Source organism: Oncorhynchus masou, chromosome 24 (assembly GCF_036934945.1).
Source record: "Oncorhynchus masou masou isolate Uvic2021 chromosome 24, UVic_Omas_1.1, whole genome shotgun sequence".
Taxonomy (NCBI): Eukaryota; Metazoa; Chordata; class Actinopteri; order Salmoniformes; family Salmonidae; genus Oncorhynchus; species Oncorhynchus masou.
In genome coordinates this window covers 63,817,505-63,840,979 of record NC_088235.1, presented here as the reverse complement: position 1 = coordinate 63,840,979, position 23,475 = coordinate 63,817,505, and the positions used below count along the sequence as shown (strand labels likewise).

At 43.9% G+C, this 23,475-nt stretch overlaps 1 protein-coding gene and 1 long non-coding RNA gene across 5 annotated transcripts; one reads left to right on the top strand and one right to left on the bottom strand.

The window, feature by feature from the left end:
• Positions 1–584: 584 nt before the first annotated feature.
• On the bottom strand, positions 585–14,739 carry fignl1 (fidgetin-like 1). Of its 4 annotated transcripts, none has more exons than XM_064934506.1 (3): positions 14,582–14,739; positions 12,181–12,504; positions 585–4,860 (listed from the first exon to the last, which is right to left on the bottom strand). In XM_064934506.1, the coding sequence occupies exon 3, from the start codon at positions 4,841–4,843 to the stop codon at positions 2,900–2,902; it is 1,944 nt and encodes a 647-aa protein (XP_064790578.1). In that variant the 5' UTR covers positions 4,844–4,860; positions 12,181–12,504; positions 14,582–14,739; the 3' UTR covers positions 585–2,899. The 4 variants fall into 4 exon arrangements, with proteins under 4 accessions (XP_064790578.1, XP_064790575.1, XP_064790576.1 ...); XM_064934503.1 differs by having other exon boundaries at positions 12,393–12,504; XM_064934504.1 differs by lacking the exon at positions 14,582–14,739 and adding an exon at positions 12,719–13,266 and having other exon boundaries at positions 12,393–12,504.
• LOC135512462 (uncharacterized) lies at positions 13,518–21,971 on the top strand. The gene is made up of 2 exons (XR_010451416.1): positions 13,518–13,795; positions 21,408–21,971. It is a non-coding gene; the product is annotated as an uncharacterized LOC135512462 (long non-coding RNA).
• The last annotated feature ends 1,504 nt before the right edge of the window (positions 21,972–23,475 follow it).

Below are 23,475 nucleotides of genomic sequence, written 5' to 3'. Positions count from 1 at the left end.
TGGCTGAGACAACAGATGTTCTGAATTTATACACTGCACTCTTTGAGAGTGGTAGTTAAGAAACCAGGCCAAAGACCCCTCAGACACCAATACTCCTTAGCCGGCCCACAAGAATGGTATTGTCTACCGTATCGAAAAGCATTAGACTGGCCAATAACAATAGAAGCACAACATTGCTGAGAATAAAAGGCAATAGTGACATAATTTAGGACCTCTAATGAAGCAGTGACACATCCATAACCTGAGCTGAAACCAAATTGCATACCAGAGAGAATACTAAACATGAAGAAAGCCAGTCAGTTGATTATTGACATGTTTTTCCAAAACTTTTGATAAACCGGGCAAAATAGAAATTGGCCTATAACAGTTAGGATCAGCTTGATCTCCCCCTTAAATAAAGGATGCACCATGGCTGCCTTCCAAGCAATAGGAACCTCCCCAGAGAGGAAAGACAGGTTAAAAAAGGTCAGAGATAGGCTTGGTGATGATAGGGGCAGCAACCTTAAAGAAGAAAGTGTCTAAACCATCTGATCCAGATGTTTTTTGGGGATCAAGTTTAAGGAGCTCCTTTAGCACCTTGGACTCAGTGACCGCCTGCAGGGAGAAACTTTGTAATGGGAGATGAGATGTTAGACGGGCAAGGAGGCATGGCTGAGTCAAATAGGAATCCTGAATTAATGAAGTGGTGATTAAAAGAGCTCAGCCATGTGCTCCTTGTCAGTAACAGCCACATCATCAACATTAAGGGACATGGGCAGCTGTGAGGAGGGTTTATTCTCAAGGTCTGTAATTATTTTCCAGAACTTCTTGGGATTGGATCCAGAGAGAACTGCGCCTTAAAGTAACTAACTTTGGCCTTCTGGATAGCCCGAATGCACTTATTTGCCTGAACGAGAGCTAGTTTGTCTGAGTATGCATGTGCCTTTTGCAGACCTGCCAACCCTGTCCAACTTTTTAGAGTACCAGACGCACGTGAAAAATTGGAGATACAACTCACCTGCATGGCATGCGCTGAATTGGGGTTCTTTCCCCGGCAAGCTCATGCTGTTTGATGGTCTGATCACAATTATAGAATTGTACCAAATCAAGTATTCTTGACAGCATTCCATTTACAAAGTCACTAACTTGGAGATGTTTAATTCTACTAAACAAATAATACGTTATTTGTTCAGGTACAAAATGTACAAACGTCGCATCCACATTTTTTTAAAACTGATATGATAAGAACAAATGTTTGAAGAGCATCAGTATGAAATAAACATGTTATCCATAATAAAACCGAAAAGGCTATGATAGGAAACAGTGGGTGAGAACAAATCTTCTGGAGACCTTCAAATGTTCAGGAAATCATTTCCTAGTAGCTAGCAGATTTAGCCTTACGCAGCAGGGCATCCGGGTAGACTTCTCTGTGGCAAACAGTTCCTTTGGCAATCGTTGAAACCGTCGGTAACGAGGGCACTCAGCATGTCTGTACTGAGGGAGGCTCTGTACTGGGTTTTGTTCTTGGAAACGAGACTGAATATTCGATCGCAGTCTGCATTGCTGTGGAATATGACCAATATTTTCAGCATCACAGTTGAAAGGTGGGAGTAGACAAGGCTGCCCCTCCCTTTTCATTGTGCTGATTTCTCTCTAGGCCTGATCCGTGCGCATGTTGACCAGAACCTGCTCAAAGGTTGTTGCCTGATAACAGTCTAAACTCCTCTTCCACCAGATCAAGAGAGGCTCCCTCAGGAATAATGAAGGGAAAGCATGCCATGAAAAAGTTGAGGGATGAGGACTTTTCAGTCTGCCTTTTGGCAATGTCAGCGACCACTGCATGCTGAAGGAGCACATCTCCAAATGTAAATTTCAGCAACATGTAGTCTACTGCAAAATACATTTATTTTCTGACATCTGCATAGAAGGTCTTCAGATCCAGCTTGCCTTGGCCCCCAAGTTTAGTCTCTAAAGCAGAGGAACGCTTGTATTTACTGACAGTTGACGTCGGCAAACTCAGCATCATAACAAACAGGAGGGGCAGACACGGGGTAGCTACATCGAATAATGATGTTTTAATCTCCATGTCCGTTGACTTAAACTCCATACACATCTGTGTGTTGCAGCTCGAGAATCAGGATGTTAGATTTACTCAGTGGATGTATTTTTTTTATTAAAATGTAAATAAAATTACAAAAATAAATAAATAAATCAGGCCCTATTCATTTCTGCGTACTTTTAAATCGGATCTCGTACCTGCATACATGGACAGAGAATTGCGTAGTTGGTACGCAAAATGCGTGCGTGTTGGCAGGTCTGCTTTCGCCAAATGGAATTTGAGGTGGAGTAACTTTGCCAGATCACGGTCGAATGTAAACTGTAAGGGATGAAGATATGCAAGTGACAGGGAGACACTAGACCTCATTTAACAAACATTGATGATGACAAGAAACTGAAAGCTGATGTAGGCCTGATTTCATCTGCTTTGGATAAACAGGTAGCTAGCTAGCTAACTAATGGAGTGAATAGAGAATATTTCCCGTAATCCGTCTTCAGAAAAACACTGTCACATTTCCTCTCTGTGTTACAAAGGAAACATGTTTGCTGTGCAACGCAATAGAAAACATTTAGCAAATTTATTAGGAACATATTACTTACACCAACATCTTATTTAGTGAATCAACAGTGTAGAAAACAAATAGCCTATATTTGGAAATAAACATTGTGCCATGGATTAGTAAATGAAAAATCAAGTTAACATTGAGACAGATTATTAAAATAGTCTCATTTTATGGTGGAGTCTGTTGCGAAATCTAAAACGCAATTTTATTTACTCAACATAAACTAAATATATCCCCAACAGCAGTAAATGGCAAATATAGGCTAATATGTGTAATGTGAGTCCATACTGCTTCCCTGATCAACGACCACAACCAAAGGTATTGTTCCAGTCCTCATAGAGCTCCAGGTCTTTGGCTGAGACACTGGGCCTCACGATCCTCAGGGCCTCCTGGAAGTCACAGTGGAGGATGGGCCGCACCTGGTCGGGGGTGATGGTGGCAATGTCACTGAGCTGGATGTTCCGGATGGGGCCCAGCGCTGCCTCCCGGCACAGACCTGTCATATCGGCCCCAGAAAAGCCCTCCGTCCCTGTGACCACGCTCTCCAGCTCTTCCTCTTCCAGCTGGCTTTTCTCGCAGGCCATGAGGTTAGAGACTATCTGCCGTCTTGCGGCTGCCTCAGGAAGGGGGATGTAGAGGCGTTTGGAAAGGCGGCGCCGAGCCGCCTCGTCTATCTCCTGAGGGCGGTTGGTGGCCCCCACCACCAGGATGCGGTCGTTGGCTGAGGTGGCCGCCCCGTCCAACTGAACCAGGAACTCAGTCTTTATCCGCCGGGATGACTCGTGCTCCCCGTCCGTACGCTGGGACAGAAGAGAGTCTATCTCGTCGATGAAGATGACTGCTGGCTGGTGGCAGCGGGCAATGGCGAAGAGTGCTCTCACCATTTTCTCTCCCTCCCCCACCCACTTTGAGGTGAGAGATGAGGCGCTGATGCTGAAGAAGGTGGCGCCTGACTGGCAAGCGATGCACTTCCCAATCAGAGTTTTTCCTGTTCCCGGGGGCCCAAATAGGAGGATGCCTTTGGGTGGACCACGGAGGCCAGTGAAGATGTCAGGCCGGAGCATAGGCCACACAACAATCTCCTTAATGGTGGCTTTGGCAAACTCCAGGCCAGCAATGTCATCCCAGGCTACGGGCGGCCCGTGGTCCATAATTTCACTCATGATCAACTCGATCATCTTTGGCTCAAAGTTTTTCAGACGCTCGTCTACTGGCTGAGTCTCCTGGGCATTGTTGCTACTGACCCCACCCTCCTTGTCCTCTTGCCTTGGCATTGGGGAAACAAATTTGGAAAATGTCCCCCGTGGCCTGTTGGCCCCCAGTGACTTCTTCGTGGCATTCCCCATGGCAACCACCATCCCAGGGGGCTGCTGAGCTCTCTGGGACTGGTTGGAGTGCTTTTTCTGCTGATCAACAATAAACTGCTCCCTTGCAGTTTTGAAGTTAGTGCCACCACCACGTGGGTCTTGCCCTCTAGATGCCCCCCCTCTGCCACTCTCTCCACAGGAGTTATAGAATGTCTTCCTCTTGGAGGGGTTAGAGTTGAAGAAGACAGATTGGTTCGCTTCAGGGCCTGGGTTTGGATGTGGTGGAGCTGAGGCGTGCTGGCCAAACAGAGACTGAGCACTTCCTGAGGGGCCAGCAGAGGAATTGTGGTGGCTGGGGAATCCCTCAGGGCCTCTTGGTCTCTCTACAGTAATACTCTGTAAATTGCTGAAAGTGCTGTTGCCCACAGCCTTGGGCCATGATGTGGGTCCCAGGGGTTTGAAAGGAGGCTCTGCAGCTCTGAGTCCAGTGGAGGAAACAACAGGCAGGGAGCTGCCTCTGTTCTCTTGCCCAACAGTGACGTTAACATCTGCAGGTGCCACCAGGGACTTTCCACCCCCTGTCCCAGCCTGAATCATCTTCTGCACGCACGGCAGCTCCAGCACATTCACAGTTGTCAGGGACGACTCCCATTTGTCACTGTGGTTCCTCTGACTGCGGGCCAGGTGCAGTGCGCTCTCTGCATAGTTGTTAAGCCCCGTGCGAGGGTCGTCCGAGTCCAGCACTGCGGCATAGCGTTCAGAGTAAGTCCTGAGCAGGCTGGCCGTGCCGGCCTGAGAGAGCTGGGAGCTCGCCCATGCATATTGAATGGCGAGGATGTGCGCCCGATAGGCGTCTGCCGTCTGCTCAGGTGCGCAGGTGCCAGATGAAATGTCAAAGGACCTCCTCTGCCACTCGCCTAGGTGTGCACCACTCATGCCTGGCGTGCTCCAACCTGTTTGAGAAATGAGGGACAGGACTCATTAAAAATGCATGACCCAAGAAGCAGCCAGGCAAACAATAACACACAGAGAAAGAAGACAGTCATTTTATAAATTCCATGAGCCTCAGTAAGTTGTGTTGACAGCCTGGTCTCATAGACTAGACTTAACATAGTAAATCTGGGACACTAAAATGTGTATGATATGTTATGTTTGGTTACATTAAGATAGAATGTTACTTAAGGCAAAAACGAAAGAGGGTGGTTGGTCAGGGTGGGTGTATAATGCTAATGTCTTGTAACCCAAAGGTTGCCCGTTCAAATCTCATCGCAGACAACTTTTCAGCTACTTTAAAACTACTAGCATGTTAGTTAACCCTCCCCCGAGCCTTAACCCTTTAACCAAATGCCTAACCTTAACCCCTAACCTAGCTAACATTATCCACCTAGCTAAGGTTAGCATTAGCCAGCAAACCACCTAGCTAATGTTGGCTACAACAAATTGGACTTTGTAACATATTGTTTGAATTGCAATTTGTAGTAACATATCATACGAAATCTATGATTGACATCCACAAATAAATACATACTCGCCATAAGACCGAATTCCCCTCAACAAAATTGGGGAAAACTAACATTATTTCCCATTGACACACATTGTAAAAGAGCAATCTTTGTCATCGATTTTTATTTATACAGAAATCACAAAACATACCAAAAAGCTGCTGCGTTGTTCAATGTACAAATCTCGACCTATGGTTCACAATGCTCCCAGGTAGGGAAATAGAACCTGTGAGAAGAGCCCTGTGACTTCAGGTTATTCAGCGTAGCAGAGTGGGACATTGTGGGAACCTGGTGTTCAACTAGGCTACACATAGCTATACGTGTGGGAAACATTCCATCACAGGTAAGATATAGGGGTTAAATCTCTGTGTTAGTGATGGCCTTGAGAGATAAGCTATTTTTCAGTCTCTCGGTCCCAGCTTTGATGCACCTGTACTGTCCTCGCTTTCTGGATGGTAGTGGGGTGAACAGGCAGTGGTTCAGGTGGTTGTTGTCCTTGATGATCTTTTTGGCCTTCCTGTGACATCAGGTGTCCTGGAGGGCATGTAGTTTGCCCCCGGTAATGTGTTGTGCAGACCGCACCACCCTCTGGAGAGCCATGCGGTTTGGGGCGGTGCAGTTACCATACCATGCGGTGATGCAGCCCGACAGGATGCTCTCAATTGTGCATCTGTAGAAGTTTGTAAGGGTTATAGGTGACAAGCCATATTTCTTCAGCCTCCTGAGGTTGAAGAGCCACTGTTGCACCCTCTTCACAACACTGTCTGTGTGAGTGGACAATTTCAGTTTGTCCGTGATGTGTACGCCGAGGAACTTAAAACGTTCTATTACAATGTACAGTGCTTTCAGAAAGTATTCACACCCATTGAATTTTTCCACATTTTGTTGCTTTACAGCCTGAATTTAAAATTTATTAAATTGAGATTTGTATTTGTCACTGGCCTACACAAAATACCACAATGTCAAAGTGGAATTATGTTTTTCAAATTTTTATTAATTAAATTAAAAGCTGAAATGTCTTGAGTCAAAAGTGCCTTCCACACCATTTTAAATAAGCATGCCCCGTTCAAAAAATGTGGAACCAGGAACAGATATAGCCCTTGGTTCACTCCAGACCTGAATGCCCTTGACAAGCACAAAAACATCCTGTGGCGTACTGCATAAGCATTGAATAGCCCCTGTGATATGCAACTTTTTAGGGAAATTAGGAACCAATATACACAGGCAGTTTGAAAAAGCTAGCCTTAGCTTTCCTAACAGAAATTTGCATCCTGTAGCACAAACTCAAAAAAGTTCTGGGACATTGTAAAGTCCATGGAGAATAAGAGCACCTCCTCCCAGCTGCCCACTACACCATAGGCTAAGAAACATTGTCACCACCGATAAATACACTATAATTGAGAATTTCAATAAGCATTTTTCTACAGCTGGCCATGCTTTCCACCTGGCTACCCCTACCCCGGTCAACTGTCCTGCACCCCACACAGCAACTCGCCCAAGCCTCCCCCATTTCTCCTTCACCCAAATCCAGATAGCCAATGTTCTGAAAGAGCGGCAAAATCTGGACCCCTAGAAATCAGCCGGGCTAGACAATCTGGACCCTCTCTTTCTAAAATTATCTGCCAAAATTGTTGCAAGCCTGCTTATTACTAGCCTGCTAAACCTCTGTTTCGTATTGTCTGAGATTCCCAAAGATTGGAATGCTGCCACGATCATCCCCCTCTTCAAAGGGGAGACACTCTAGACCCAAACTGCTACAGACCTATATCTATCCTACCCTTCGAAAGCCAAGTTAAAACAGATTACCGACCATTTCGAATCCCACCGTACCTTCTCCGCTATGCAATCTGGTTTCAGGGCTGGTCATGGGTGCACCTCAGCCACGTTCAAGGTCCTAAACGATATCATAACCGCCATTGCTAAGACATTACTGTGCAGCCGTATTCATCGACCTGGCCAAGGCTTTCGACTGTCAATCACCGCATTCTTATCGGCAGACTCAATAGCCTTGGTTTCTCAAATGACTGCCTCGCCTGGTTCACCAACTACTTTTCAGACAGAGTTCAGTGTGTCAAATCGAAGGGCCTGTTGTCCGGACCTCTGGCAGTCTATGGGGGAGTCACAGTGTTCAATTATCGTGCCAACTCTTCTCTGTATACATCAATGATGTTGCTCTTGCTGCTGGTGATTCTCTGATCCACCATCTACGCAGACGACGCCATTCTGTATACTTCTGGCCCTTCCTTGGACACTGTGTTAACTAACCTCCAGACGAGCTTCAATGCCATACAACTCTCCTTCCGTGGCATCCAACTGCTCTTAAATGGAAGTAAAACTAAATACATGCTCTTCAACCGATCGCTGCCCGCACCTGCCCGGCCGTCCAGCATTACTACTCTGGACGGTTCTGACTTAGAACATGTGGACAACTATAAATACCTAGATGTCTAGCTAGATTGTAAACTCTCCTTCCAGACTCACATTAAGCATCTCCAATCCAAAATTAAATCTAGAATCGGCTTCCTATTTCGCAACAAGCATCCTTCATTCATGCTGCCAAATATACCATCGTAAAACTGACCATCCTACCGATCCTCGACTTTGGCGATGTCATCTACAAAATAGCATCCAACACTCTACTCAGCGAATTGGATGCAGTCGATCAAAGTGCCATCCGTTTTGTCACCAAAGCCCCATATGCCACCCACCACTGCGACCTGTATGCTCTCGTTGGCTGGCCCTCGCTTCATACTCGTCGCCAAACCCACTGGCTCCAGGTTATCTATAAGTCTTTGCTAGGTAAAGCCCCGCCTTATCTCAGCTCACTGGTCACCATAGCAGCACCCACCATTAGCATGCGACCAGCATGTAAATCTTCACTGGTCACCCCCAAAGCAGATTCCTCCTTTGACCACCTTTTCTTCCAGTTCTCTGCTGCCAATGACTGGAACGAACAGCAATTGTTTTTATCAATGAAGCTGGAGACTCATATCTCATACCTCACTAGCTTTAAAACACCAGCTGTCAGAGCAGCTCACAGATAACTGCACCTGTACATAGCCCACCTGTAAATAGTCCATCCAACTACCTTATCCCAATACCGTATTTATTCATCTAGGTCCTTTGCACCCTCGTATCTCTACCTGCACATCTATTTACTCCAGTGTTTAATTGGTATACTGTAAACATTTTAACTCAAAAGGGGACCATGGAGAGGTTTTGAGATTCCTTGCATTGTATTTGCCATCTGCTTGTAGGTGTTGGAGGGGGGTGGTGTTTTGGACAGTCCAGAGATGGAGCTGAGACCTAAGGAGCCATCTACAGGTGGTTCTTTTCCCCTTGATTCCTCATCTCTCTGGACTGGTTCATCACCTCTCTGGCCCTTCTCACCAACACCCAACCCACCATCCAGGTGCACCCGATCTCTCTGCCCTGCAACTCCATCAAATTCCACCTAATCTCCCCTACCCAGCTCCAGTGGCCGGAAGAGGAAGACAGCTGAGCAGTGGCAGGTCGTCATACATTGTTTTTGTGTTATTTTGGCATTAATACATGTCACAAGTTTGCAAACAATGTAAAACCTTTTTTTTTTATTAATAAAGCTGCATACAATTTCCGTCTATTTTTTGGATTTCTTGAGTAGGGCAGCTCCAACATGCAGGTGTTTCAGCCTAGCTCAATGCTTTCTGTGATGGTGGGACAGCCAGCAGAAAATACGTAGCGTAGGGGTTGGCAATGTTCTCTAGTTGTGCCGTGATTGGCTCAGTGTTCTGTCACTCATGGAGACACTACGTCCGTCCCCACAAAATTTCCCGGGAGAGTTCGAAAATTCAAGCCCCTTGGCTACTGCCACAAATTTACATTAGAAGTGCCCATCCAAGTAGGCTCAAGGTCATTGGCCAAAGATACAATGACGCCAAATCACATATCTACCGTAGCTTTGAATGGACTGTCAACATATTTTCAAAATCTTAGCAAGCTAGACAAGCAGTCATCATCCTCAATCAAGTCAACAATCTACCTGCAAATCCTTTTCAATCCTTGTCATATGGAGTGAAATTATGGATAAAACTTCAAATCGGTGCTCATCAGCCATAACCATTACACAACAAGTTGGTAATCGCTAATTCAACAATGAGTGATTCGAAAGGAATCAGTGGCTAACTGCAGGCTTTGCAAAGCAATCACTAGCCTGCTATTCAGTGGAGAGGGTGTGTGGTCCAAGTCTGGGTTTAAGGTTCCATTTTCCAACGATAAACATTCACTCGCAACACACCATGGGCCAGAAAATGTTGAATATATTAGCCATGCAGTCAATCCAGCATGACTTCTGCCGCGTTCAAAACAACTGGAAACTCGGATATCTCAGATTTCAGTGAGTTCAAGACAACTGGGAACTCGGGGGAAAACGTTCATCCAACTTGAGCTTCTTTCTGGACCTCCAATCTGAAGATCACAGACATGATTTGACCTTGTTTGTATGTCCCTCTCCCCCCCAGAGTTCCCAGTTGTCTTGAAAGCACCATCAATCCAGAGAATACCAGACTTTGATGACAAATGATTGAATATTGTAAGAGCTTTCATTGTCTGCTTATATGCCTCCTTTATTAATCCTGCGGTTCTGACTTTGTGTACAGGGAGAATACTGTAAGAACAGCCCATGTTCTGAATTCTGTCGCTGTACATTTCCAAAGTGCTAAACAAATAGTTATATTGACTAAGTCCGTCCTAGCGTGCTCATTAATGTCTTAAAATCGAAATTACAGATTGCCTCATCCGCTTGTTGTTCCCTTATGCCATAGTTTGTACATCTCAATTTTCAGTAAAAAACACATTTGCTTAGGCAAGTGAGCCATATCAGCTATGTTTTTTTCAAGGCAGTAAATGAGTCTGAATGAATTGTTTTGCTGCCAGAAAAGGCTCTGCTTTATGTAGGCCCTAACAGTTTGCGGGCACCGTTTGTCACAGTTATTGTGCAATTAATGTATTTTTTTGTGTTGTGGCTTTAATGGCATGCATCTAAAAAAAAATGTTTTAGAGCATTTGCCCCACCAAGATTTACATGCCAAAATTGCCACTGCAGCTGAGCATCCTTAGGACACTGACATTAAGCAGCGGATGGATGACAAAGAAACAGTAGCAGGAGTTACAGAAACAGCAGCGGAGTCCAGCAAAGGCCATCTACAATGTCATAGTACCATGGATGGTGTCTATTACTGCTGGTCAACATCTCTCATTTGTCTCACTACAAAAACTGTTGCGTGCTTTATTTTTCTTATTCACACAATGTAATACACCCCCAGTGTATTACATTGCACTATTTTTCTCTGGTGATAGTAAATAAATATCTAAAAAAGTATTTGTCTGGTTATTTGTACTTGCTTTTGAATCAGTCACTCAGTAAAATTGTACTGCTTTGTACATGAGCTATGTAGATGAGGGCTTGGGGGTCTAGCCTTACTGTCTACAGCTGGACAGCCATTCTCACCCATTTAACATAGCAGGAAAGATCTCATTGAAAGGCCACGACACAACCCAAGTTAAGGTAAATGTCTTGAGGGTCTTGTCTCCCAAAAAATATGAAAACCTTTCTTGGCATTCTCTTAACCAGCTTCATGAGGTAGTCACCCGGCACACATTTTAATTAACAGGTGTGCCTTGTTAAGTTAATTTGTGGAACTTAATGCATTTGAGCCAATCAGTGCTGTCACAAAGGGGTGGTATACAGAAGACAACCCTATTTAGTAAAAGACCAAGTCTATATTATGGCAAGAACAGCTCAAATAAGCAAACAGTCCATCATTACTTCAAGACTTGAAGGTCAGTTAATGTGGAAAATTTCAAGAACTTTTAAAGTTTTGTCAAGTACAGTCACAAAAACTATCAAGCGCTATGATGAAACTGGCTCTCACGAGGACTGCCACAGGAAAGGAAGAGTCAGAGTTACCTCTGCAGCTGAGGATAAGTTCATTAGAGTTAACTGCACCCCAGATTGCAGCCCAAATAAATGCTTCACAGGGTTCAAGTAACATACACAACTCATCATCAACTGTTCAGAGGAGACTGTAAATCAGGCCTTCATGGTGAAATTGCTGCAAAGAAACCACTACTAAAAGGACACCAATAATAAGAAGAGACTTGCTTGGGCCAGGAAACACAAGCAATGGACATTACACCGGTGGAAATCTGTCGTTTGGTCTGATGAGTCCAAATGTGAGATTTTTGGTTCCAACCACAGTGTCTTTCTGAGACACAGAGCAGGTGAACATATGATCTCCGCATGTGTGGTTCCCACAGTGAAGCATGGAGGAGGAGGTGTGATGGTGCTTTGCTGGTGAAACAGTCTGTGATTTATTTAGAATTAAAAGGCACATTTAACCAGCATTCTGCAGCGATACACCATCCCGGCGATACAGCATCCCATCTGGTGCGCTTAGTGGGACTATCATTTGTTTTTCAACAGGACAATGACCCAACAGACCTCCAGGCTGTGTAAGGGCTATATGACCAAGGAGAGTGATGGAGTGCTGCATCAGATGACCTGGCCTCCACAATCCCCCGACCACAAACCAATTGAGATGGTTTGGGATGAGTTGGACCGCAGAGTGAAGGAAAAGCAGCCAACAAGTGCTCAGCGTATGTGGGAACTCCTTCAAGACTGTTAGAAAAGCATTGCAGGTGAAGCTGGTTGAAAGAATGCCAAGAGTGTACAAAGCTGTCATCAAACCAAAGGATGGCTACTTTGAAGAATATAAAATATATTTTGGTTACTTCATGATTCCATGTGTTATTTCATAGTTTTGATGTCTTCACTATTATTCTACAATGTAGAAAATAGTAAAAATAAAGAAAAACCCTTGAATAAGTAAGTGTGTCCAAACTTTTGACTGGTACTGTACGTGTGGACATGTTTTCCAAACCACACTCCAACATTTACTGTAGGGTGCCATGTGTGAAAGCAGCATCCTGGAAAGACACTTGACCAGCTAGTGTGAGGATGTAGTCCTTTGTGTTGTTGCACATGTCTATTGCGTCTTCTGGCTCTTGAGCGGCAGTAGTTGTAGATCTCCTTGGCATCATCAAGGCCAGAAGAACCTTTGAATAAAAGAGTTACCATTAGTATTGAAAAGGACCATGAAAGTTATTAAATGGGTACTGTCATAACTGTGTAGCCTATACTTTGGACATAGGACCCATCCTCTTATTGGGATGCCAGATCACTTTTATGTGAGGCATAGCATTACAATGTTTATATTGGTATAATTTTCACATAATATGTATATAGTCGCATGTATTTAGAGCATCTTACCTGGATATGGTCGGTACCTTGCATCGCAGACTGCCATCAGGACCATTGATAAAAATCCCTTTTAGTTGTCGTAATTGCTGCCCGAACTTGCCGGATCTCGGATCTGAACATGTTCTGTCAACAGCTCATGCACAAAACGGATAATTCCAGCAACCCCCCGAATCTCTGGCGATTTCTGCCCATTGTGCCATAGAGGGATAAGCAACTAAATCTACCTTCAGGACATGCCATATAGCGTGGCACACGTCCATGACGATGACGCAAACTGTTGAGATTCCTAACTTATACATTTTAACTCTCTGCAATACTTTTCTGTGTTCTGCCACTCGCTAGAGTCACAGACAGCCTCTCTGCAGCACAAGCTGTGAGTTCTCTCGTGTGAGATGTATGGGGCAAGCTGCTGAAGCAAGTCGTCAAATCTGGCAACCGACACCCGAAAGTATTGAAAATGTCTTTCAGCGTCACTGCGTCGCAGAGGTTGGACAAGAGAAATGTACTCATCCCCTCCAAGTGTTCAGTGGATTTACTTGCCATGCCACCCCCCCCCCCCTTCTCGTCTTAAATGCAATTCAAATTAGAGACATGTTTGCTTCTATGGCTAAAAGGTAGTGTCATCAAGCATAGAACACCAGACTAGCCTGGCATGCAACTAGCGTTTGTAAACAGGCATATAATACCAGATCCGGAAGTTCAAACGCCTTTGCTAGCTGGAGTCAAAGAGTGCCTCAGCCCCTCTTGAATGGTAAACTACTTTGGCTCCCCAAGCCCCCAGTGGATATACACTACACAAAACAGACTTCCTCTCTGGGTGGAATGCAACATAGAGTCCGCTGCCACCGTAAACCATTCTTGAATGCCACAATTGAACGTGGTAGCAATGTAAAACTGGGATCCTCCTCTTTAAAAAAAAACAACAAAAAAACAAAGGCCAAAAGTTCTTTCAAACGTGTTCGCCTGCTGTTTGCATTAAGAATAGTTGTGCATTGACTGCTTGAACACGTTTCTTTCCTTTGGCTCTAGCATTAAATGCGTCTCAAGAAGAATATTTATCTCTTATAGCACACACAAGCCGACTAGGTAAATATGTCAACTATTTTACTATGGGGTTGTCTGATTTTGTTTTAGTAATATTACATTCCAGTAGCACTGGAAGGTTACATTCTGAGTGACAAAGTATAGGCTTTGAATTACTTTGCCAGCAGCTACAGTAGCCTACACACCGCTGTCTGCGTTGAGCGCATTATTAGACTATTTAATTCCCTTCATCGGAACATCGGAGTGTCATCAACAATCATGTGGTGAAAATAAAATACTTGATTATATATTTCATGGAACAGACATGCTTCTGTCTGTATTGGGCAATGCAATTTCCAAAACAGCACAGAACAAGAAAATTGTGTTTGAAAAAGTTAACGTTTTTGCTGTGAGCCAAGGTGATAATGGGATACCACCACCACCCCCCATATTTTCGTAAGACCTGGCTGGATATCGAGGTGCAGCGCGACTGAAACAAGATGAACTGTAAATTTAGGGGGTACATTTTGCAGGCGACCAGGCTAGGCAAATGGACAGCTTTATCAAAAAACAACTGCTTATTCTGTTCACATAGTGGCTAGCAGTATTTCAATCTTCTCGATGGAGCAGTGTGGATAAAGATAACATTTGGAATACAGTGGCATTTCCCATCCCTGCATTGAGGTACGCGTCGGATCCACGGTGTCGTAATGTAACCATGATTGCGTTCCGACCCAGTGCACGTCGTAAACAAGCGCGGTAGGGTCGGTATCTTCTAGGTAGCTAGCTAGTTGGCTTAGCTAGCTAATTTACCAATTTAACGGGCGTGTTAGACAGATCTCGACTTACCACAGATCCGTAACAAACAGTTGTAGCTGGAAAAATAGTGAATAACTTTTTTTGCACCATGGAAAAGTGGTTATATCCCATTCACAGGCCCAGCTGGTACAAAAAAATGCTTTCCGTCCATAGGAAGAGGAGAAGCGAGAGGTTTTACTCCGCCCACGAAGTGACGAAATGTTGTATGGAGGTAAATGAGTGTCGAATTTGGTCAACAATAAAATATATTGCTACGTGAGGTTTATTTGTTCGAATATAAGTACGGTAATGGTTGGGTTGTTACGAATGCACTGATATAAGTGGACGCACGAGGCATTTTGGCAACTTTGGAGAAAAAAACGACTTTATAGCCTGTTGTCATAGCAACAGATAGAGGACTCGTCAAAGATATTTCAATGTGGTGTGCCAGAAGGCGTAATTTCAGATAATTATCAGATTGTCCGTTTGTAAATTCAGAGCGTTTTTGCTCTGAGCGTTCAGAGTGGACACTGGACGCTCTGGCTGAGGAGAAGCGTTGGTCCGAGTGTTCTGACATCACAACTGCAGTCAAGCACCCAAGCTAACTGGCTAAAGTTAGCTAGCTTGTTAGCTACATCCAGACATAAATGAGAGAGCACCTCACTCTGACCATTTTACTTGCCCTAGCAGAGCTGGTTAGGCTGTTTTCATGTCATCCAGAGTGTTGGTGACTGTAACTGCTGCCGGCAACCATTTAATTATGCCTCTTTGCCGATGTTTACTGACACCAGCCATGTTCAACTCATCAGTTATTCTGCGCTCTGGCACACTCAGATTAGAGTGCTCAGAAATCGGAGTAGATAGCCAGAGGGAATTTACGAATGCACCCTTAAGCAATAAGGCCAGAGGAGGCGTGGTACATGGCCAATATACAATGGCTGACGGCTGTTCTTATGCACAACGCAATGCGGGGTGCCTGGACACAGCCCCTAGCCGTGATATATTGGCCATATATCACAAACCCCTGAGGTGCCTTATTGCTATTATAAACTGGTTACCAATGTAATTAGAGCAGTGAAAGGAAATGTTTTGTCATACCCATGGTACATGGCTGTCTGACAATCAGCATTCAGGGCTCGACCCACCCAGTTTATAAAACACATTTTAGCATAGACATTGCCTTTGAGGGCTTCCACTATTTTAAAATAGTCAACTGGGTGGGGATTCCTATGAGTTGGGAGCAATCAGCCAATTCAAGAATAATAAAATGGACTATTTTTAAATCGAGATAGCCTCAATGCTGTCACAGATGCTATAATGGCACAGATACAAAGATGAGTCCTCTATCTGATGTTCTGAAAGAGTTGCAAAATCTGGACCCCTACAAATTAGCTGGCCTAGACAATCTGGACCCTCTTTCTAAAATTATCTGCCACAATTGTTGCAACCCCTATTACTAGCCAGTTCAACCTCTCTTTTGTATTGTCTGAAATCCCCAAAGATTGGAAAGCTGCCGCGGTCATCTTCCTCTTCAAAGGGGGAGACACTAGACCCAAACTGTTACAGACCTATATCTATCCTACCCTGTATTTCTATGGTCTTCGAAAACCAAGTTAACAAACAGATCACCAACCATTTCGAATCCCAGCATACCTTGCTATGCAATCTGGTTTCCGAGCTGGTCATGGGTGCACCTCAGCCACGCTCAAGGTCTTAAACGATATCATATCTGCCATCGATAAAAGACAATACTGTGCAGCCGTATTCATTGATCTGGCCAAGGCTTTCGACTCTGTCAATCACCACATTCTTATCGGCAGACTCAACAGCCTTGGTTTCTCAAATGACTGCCTCGCCTGGTTCACCAACTACTTCTCAGATAGAGTTCAGTGTGTCAAATTGGAGGGCCTGTTGTCCGGACCTCTGGTAGTCTCTACGGGGGTGCCACAGGGTTCAATTCTCGGGCCGACTCTTTTCTCTGTTAACATCAATGATGTCGCTGTTGCTGCTGATTATTCTCTGATCCACCTCTACGCAGACGACACCATTCTGTATACTTCTGGCCCTTCTTTGGACACTGTTAAACCTGTTGCGATTCTAGGGGCAGTATTTTCATTTTTGGGAAAAAAACGTACCCGTTTTAAACAGGATATTCCGTCAGGACAAGATGCTAGAATATGCATATAATTGACAGCTTTGGATATGAAACACTCTAACGTTTCCAAAACTGTAAAGATATTGTCTGTAAGTATAACAGAACTGATGTTGCAGGCGAAAGCCTGAGAAAAATCCAATCCGGAAGTGCCCCAAATTTTGAAAGTGCTGCGTTCCAATGAGTCCCTATTGAGCTGTGAATGTGCCATCAACCAGCTTACACTTTCTACGTATTCCCCAAGGTGTCTACAGCATTGTGACGTAGTTTTACACATTTATGTTGAAGAATAGCCGTAGGCGGCTACATTGCGTAAGTGGTCACCTGATGACTCCCAGGGTGACTCTCGCGTAAAATACAGAGGTAGCCATTACTCCAATCGTTCCTACTGAAAAACGAATTGTCCCGACAGATATATTATCGAATAAATTTTAGAAAAACACCTTGGGGATTGATTATAAACAACGTTTGCCATGTTTCTGATGCAGTCTATCACAGTGCCATCTGTTTTGTCACCAAAGCCCACCACTGTGACCTGTATGCTCTCGTTGGCTGGCCCTTGCTTCATATTCGTCGCCTAACCCACTGGCTCCAGGTCATCTATAAGTCTTTGCTTGGTAAAGCCCCGCCTTATCTCAGCTGTGCAGCACCCACCCGTAGCACGCGCTCCAGCAGGTATATCTCACTGGTCACCCCCAAAGCCTATTCCTCATTTGGCCGCCTTTCCTTCCAGTTCTCTGCTGCCAATGACTGGAACTAATGGCAAAAAAAATCACTGAAGCTGGAGACTCATATCTCCCTCACTAACTTTAAGCATTAGCTGTCAGAGCAGCTCACAGATCACTGCAACTGTACATAGCCCATCTGTAAATAGCCCATCCAACTACCTCATTCCCATATTGTTTTTTGTTGCTGCTCCATTGCACCCCAGTATCTCTACTTGCACATCTATCACTCCAGGGTTTAATTGCTACATTTGAATGATTTCACCACTACGACCTATTTATTGCCTTACCTCCCTAAACTTACCTAATTTGCACACACTCTATATAGATTTTTTCTATTGTGTTATTGACTATACAGTGGGGAGAACAAGTATTTGATACACTGCCGATTTTGCAGGTTTTCCTACTTACAAAGCATGTAGAGGTATGTCATTTTTATCAAAGGTACACTTCAACTGTGAGAGACTGATTCTAAAACAAAAATCCAGGAAATCACATTGTATGATTTTTAAGTAATTAATTTGCATTTTATTGCATGACATAAGTATTTGATACATCAGAAAAGCAGAACTTAATATTTGGTACAGAAACCTTTGTTTGCAATTACAGAGATCATACGTTTCCTGTAGTTCTTGAACAGGTTTGCACATACTGCAGCAGGGATTTTGGCCCAAACTTCCATACAGACCTTCTCCAGATCCTTCAGGTTTCGGGGCTGTCGCTGGGCTATACAGACTTTCAGCTCCCTCCAAAGATTTTCTATTGGGTTCAGGTCTGGAGACTGGCTAGGCCACTCCGGGACCTTGAGATGCTTCTTACGGAGCCACTCCTTAGTTGCCCTGGCTGTGTGTTTCGGGTCATTGTCATGCTGGAAGACCCAGCCACGACCCATATTCAATGCTCTTACTGATGGAAGGAGGTTGTTGGCCAAGATCTCGCGATATATGGCCCCATCCATCCTCCCCTCAATACGGTGCAGTTGACCTGTCCCCTTTGCAGAAAAGCATCCCCAAAGAATGATGTTTCCACCTCCATGCTTCACAGTTGGTATGGTGTTCTTGGGGTTGTACTCATCCTTCTTCCTCCAAACACAGCAAGTGGAGTTTAGACCAAAAGGCTCTATTTTTGTCTCATCAGACCACATGACCTTCTCCCATTCCTCCTCTGGATCATCCAGATGGTAATTGGAAAACTTCAGACGGGTCTGGACATGCGCTGGCTTGAGCAGGGGGACCTTGCGTGCGCTGCAGGATTTTAATCCATGACGGCGTAGTGTGTTACTAATGGTTTTCTTTGAGACTGTGGTTCCAGCCTTGTGCAGGTCTACAATTTTATCCCTAATGTCCTTACACAGCCTTCTGGTCTTGGCCTTTGTGGAGAGGTTGGAGTCTGTTTGATTGAGTGTGTGGACAGGTATCTTTTATACAGGTAACGAGTTCAAACAGGTGCAGTTAATACAGGTAACGAGTGGAGAACAGACGGGCTTCTTAAAGAAAAACTAACAGGTCTGTGAGAGCCGGAATTCTTACTGGTTGGTAGGTGATCAAATACTTATGCTATGCAATAAAATGCAAAATAATTACTTAAAAATCATACAATGTGAATTTCTGGATTTTTGTTTTAGATTCCGTCTCTCACAGTTGAAGTGTACCTATGATAAAAATTACAGCCCTCTACATGCTTTGTAAGTAGGAAAACCTGCAAAATCGGCAGTGTATCAAATACTTGTTCTCCCCACTGTACATTTGTTTATTCCTTGTGTAACTCTGTGTTGTTGTTTGTGTCACACTGCTTTGCTTTATCTTGGTCACATCACAGTTGTAAATGAGAACTTGTTCTCAACTGGCCTACCTGGTTAAATAAAGGTGAAATAGAAAAAATAAAAACATCTCTATGGCCTGTTGTTCACACACTTATCTGCCCTCTCATTGGCTAGAATGGTCCCTCTGATATAGCCTCCTCCCGCCTGCCTTCCATCTTTGAGTACATGTGTTTCCATCGTTAGAGCGGTCACTTTACTATCTTGTCAATATAATAGGCAATCGCCTGGCCTGCAAACCTCAATGCGTGTGCATCTCAGATTGTATTTTTGCTTCTCATATGGTATGGTTGCGCAACCTTTAGACGTGTGTTGGTCACATGTATAGCCTGAGTTTGTAGCTTTGTTCCATGGCATAACTGCACTACTCACATACCAGTCGGTACACTGATCCAGGGTTTAATGTTAACCACTGTTGCAGCTAGCTAGCTAGCAAGTATACATTAGCTAGTACTCGCTAGCTGGGTTGCTTTGTCGCCACCTAGTGTTTGTTGTTGGAAGAGAGGCTCACAATGGTTCCTCCTTGGACTGCCAGGACACACAGACAGGAAGGTTGCATTTGGCTTCTGGTTAAGAGCTAGGCCATTCCCAGGTTGGTGGAGAAGGAGCGGACTGGGAGGCAGGTTGTTACGTCGGAGAGTCGGAAATGGTGGAGGGTAGTGCAGATGAAATGGAGGAAATTGAGAAAAGGTTGTTGAAGCAACAGCTGTGCTGGAATGCGAACAATATGGATGTCAGTTCTAATGGTATGGAGCGGAAGGATAAGGGTCAAAGACCGGAATGGTCAGTAGTGGAAAGACATAAGAAGAGAGACCACGATTCAGAAAGCAGTGGAGCATTTCGTAAAGACAGCATAAAGAGGGCCAAGGTAGGAAGCAAGAGTAATAATGTGTTGGAGTGGAAAGTGTTGATGGTGTTCGATGAGACCACAAGGCCTCATTTAACCCTATCCAACTAACTAATGCTATAGAGAAAGAAGTTTTTGAAGTCAAATTAGCTCGGATCATTGGAATTGGTAGATTGTTCACATTTTGTGGTAGCCAGGCTCAGCAAGAGAAGATTCTGAAAATGGAAAAGTTGAATGTGAAGGAGATCAGGGAAGTAATCACTGGAGTCCCAATATCTATGTCCATAGGTTAAATTAAAGAAAATGTTAAGGGTGGAAGAGAAATTGAGGCCAAAAGCATGGAAAAGCATGGAATGAGAACTACAGCATGGATAGATGGAGCTTCCATGGCTGCTCCTCCTGTACTAAGTGGACCTAATGTTGGTGCTGGTATTTCTACTGGTCCTGGCATGGCTTCAAGGCCTGTTATGAAATATTGCACTCATGAATGTATGGTGTCAAAGGACACTTTGATAATGAATAAAGTTGATTTCATAGCTTTTATTGGTAAGTTTATCAATATGACCTGGGTTGTGGAAAGCAGAAATGCCAGGTTGAAGGTTATTGTGGACACTGCAAAAGAGAGTTTGTGGTAACAGATGTTACTGTTGAAATAGTTGTTGATATGCTGAACAGTCCGAAAAGTTGTGTTTTTCAGCACTACATACAGTGGGGCAAAAAGGTATTTAGTCAGCCACCAATTGTGCAAGTTCTCCCACTTAAAAAGATGAGAGAGGCCTGTAATGTGATTGATGGATTTTATTTCTCATTTTGTCTGTCATAGTTGAAGTGTACCTATGATGAAAATTACAGGCCTCTCTCATCTTTTTAAGTGGGTGAACTTGCACAATTGGTGGCTGACTAAATACTTTTTTTGCCCCACTGTAGATCAAGTTTTAATGTGGTAGGGTGTTGGGGAGGTTTTTTTTGCCGGGGGGGGGGGGGGGGGGTGTGGTAGAAGTTAGTAGGGATTTATTTGGTTTTTATTTTATTTTCATGGTAGTACAGAATTGTGAAGATCATGAGTGATCGTACATTCCAGCACTGGAGGTGGGGAAATACACTTAAATGATTGTTTGCAGACCTCCATGACATCGGAGAAGAAGAAGATAGCTAGCTAGTGACTGTAGTCGGAAGTCGAGGAGTAAAGTCGGGCGAGGTGCATCTGTGACAGCCGGAAGTCGGACACTTATGTGGTTTTCTAACAGCGAGGCTCAGATCAACATGGCATTATTGGTTGATTTAGTGAGTTTTTTATGTTTTATGTCTTTTTCTCTCTCTCTTTTTCTCTGAAGATCTGAGCCCTAGGACCATGCCTCAGGACTACTTGGCCTGATGACTCCTTGCTGTCTCCAGTCCACCTGGTTGTGCTGCTGCTCCAGTTTCAACTGTTCTGCCTGTGGCTATGAAACCCTGACCTTTTCACTGGACATGCTACCTTGTCCCAGACCTGCTGTTTTCAACTCTCTAGAGGCAGAAGGAGCTGTAAAGATACTCTGAATGATTGGCTATGAAAAGCCAACTGACATTTACTCCTGAGGTGTTGACCTGTTGCACCCTCTACAACCACTGTGATAATTATTATTTGACCCTGCTGGTCATCTATGAACATTTGAACATTTTGGCCATGTTCTGTTATAATCTCCACCCGGCACAGCAAGAAGAGGACTGGCCACCCCTCATAGCATGGTTCCTCTCTAGGCTTCTTCTTAGGTTCTGGCCTTTCTAGGGAGTATTTCCTAGCCACCGTGCTTCTACACCTACATTGCTTGCTGTTTGGGGTTTTAGGCTGGGTTTCTGTATAACACTTTGTGACATCAGCTGATGTAAGAAGGGCTTTATAAATACATTTGATTGATTGAGTGTTGCCATTGTTTATAAAAGTAATTATTCTATAATGTCGAAATAAACACGTAGCTAACCTCCATATCACACACACAAACGGAAATCATAATGTGTGTACACATAGTACGATCAATTAGAGAAAGCCTCAAATATCACATTTATTCGTAATAAATCCATTGTAATCATAAATCACAGCAAATTGGTTCGTGTTTCAAATCCAATCCAATGTTTTGTCACATGCTTCGTAAATAACAGGTTTAGACTAACAGTGAAGTGGTTACATGTCCTTTTTCAACAATGACGAGTTAAAGATCATTTTAAAAAACATTATATATACAGTACCAGTCAAAAGTTTGGACACACCTACTATTTTCAAGGGTTTCTCTTTATTTTTTACTATTTTCTACATCGTAGAATCATATTGAAGACATCAAAACTATGAAATAACACATGGAATTATGTAGTAAACAAAAAAGAAGTGTTAAACAAATCAAAATATATTTTAGATTCTTCAAAGCAGCCATCCTTTGCCTTGATGATAGCTTTGCACACTCTTGGCATTCTCTCAACCAGCTTCATGACGTAGTCACCTGGAATGCATTTCAATTAACAGGTGTGCATTGTTAAAAGTTAATTTGTGGAATGTCTTTCCTTAATGCGTTTGAGCCAATCAGTTGTGTATTGACATGGTAGGGGTGGTATGCAGAAGATAGCCCTATTTGGTAAAATACCAAGTCCGTATTATGGCAAGAACAGCTCAAATAAGCAAAGAGAAACAACAGTCCATCATTACTTTAAGACATGAAGGTCAGTCAATGGGGAAAATTTCAACAACTTTGAAAGTTTATTCAAGTGCAGTCGCAAAAACCATCATGCACTATTATAAAACTGCCTCTCATGAGGACTGCCACATGAAAGGAAGACCCAAAATTACCTTTGCTGCAGAGGATAAGTTAATTCGAGTTACCAGCCTCAGAAATTGCAGCGCAAATAAATGCTTCACAGAGTCCAAATAACATACACGTCTGAATATCAACTGTTCAGAGGAGACTGTGTGAATCAGGCCTTCGTGGTCTAATTGCTGCAAAGAAACCACTACCAAAGGACACCAATAATAAGAGATTTGCATGGGCCATGAAACACAAGCAATGGACATTAGACCGGTGGAAATCTGTTCTTTCGTCTGACGAGGCCAAATTGTAGATTTTTGGTTCTAACCTCTGTGTCTTTGTGAGATGCAGAAAAGGTTGAACGGATTATTTCTGCATGTGAAGTTCCAACCGCGAAGCATGGAGGAAGAGGTGTGATGGGGTGGGGGTGCTTTTCTGGTTTTTATTTATTCTATTTACCCTTTATTTAACTAGGCAAGCCAGTTAAGAACAAATTCTTATTTACAATGACGCCCTACCCTGGCCAAGCCTGGACGATGCTGGGCCAATTGTGCGCTGCCCTATGGGGCTCTCAATCATGGTCGGATGTGATACAGCCTGGATGACACTGTCTGTGATTTATTTAGAA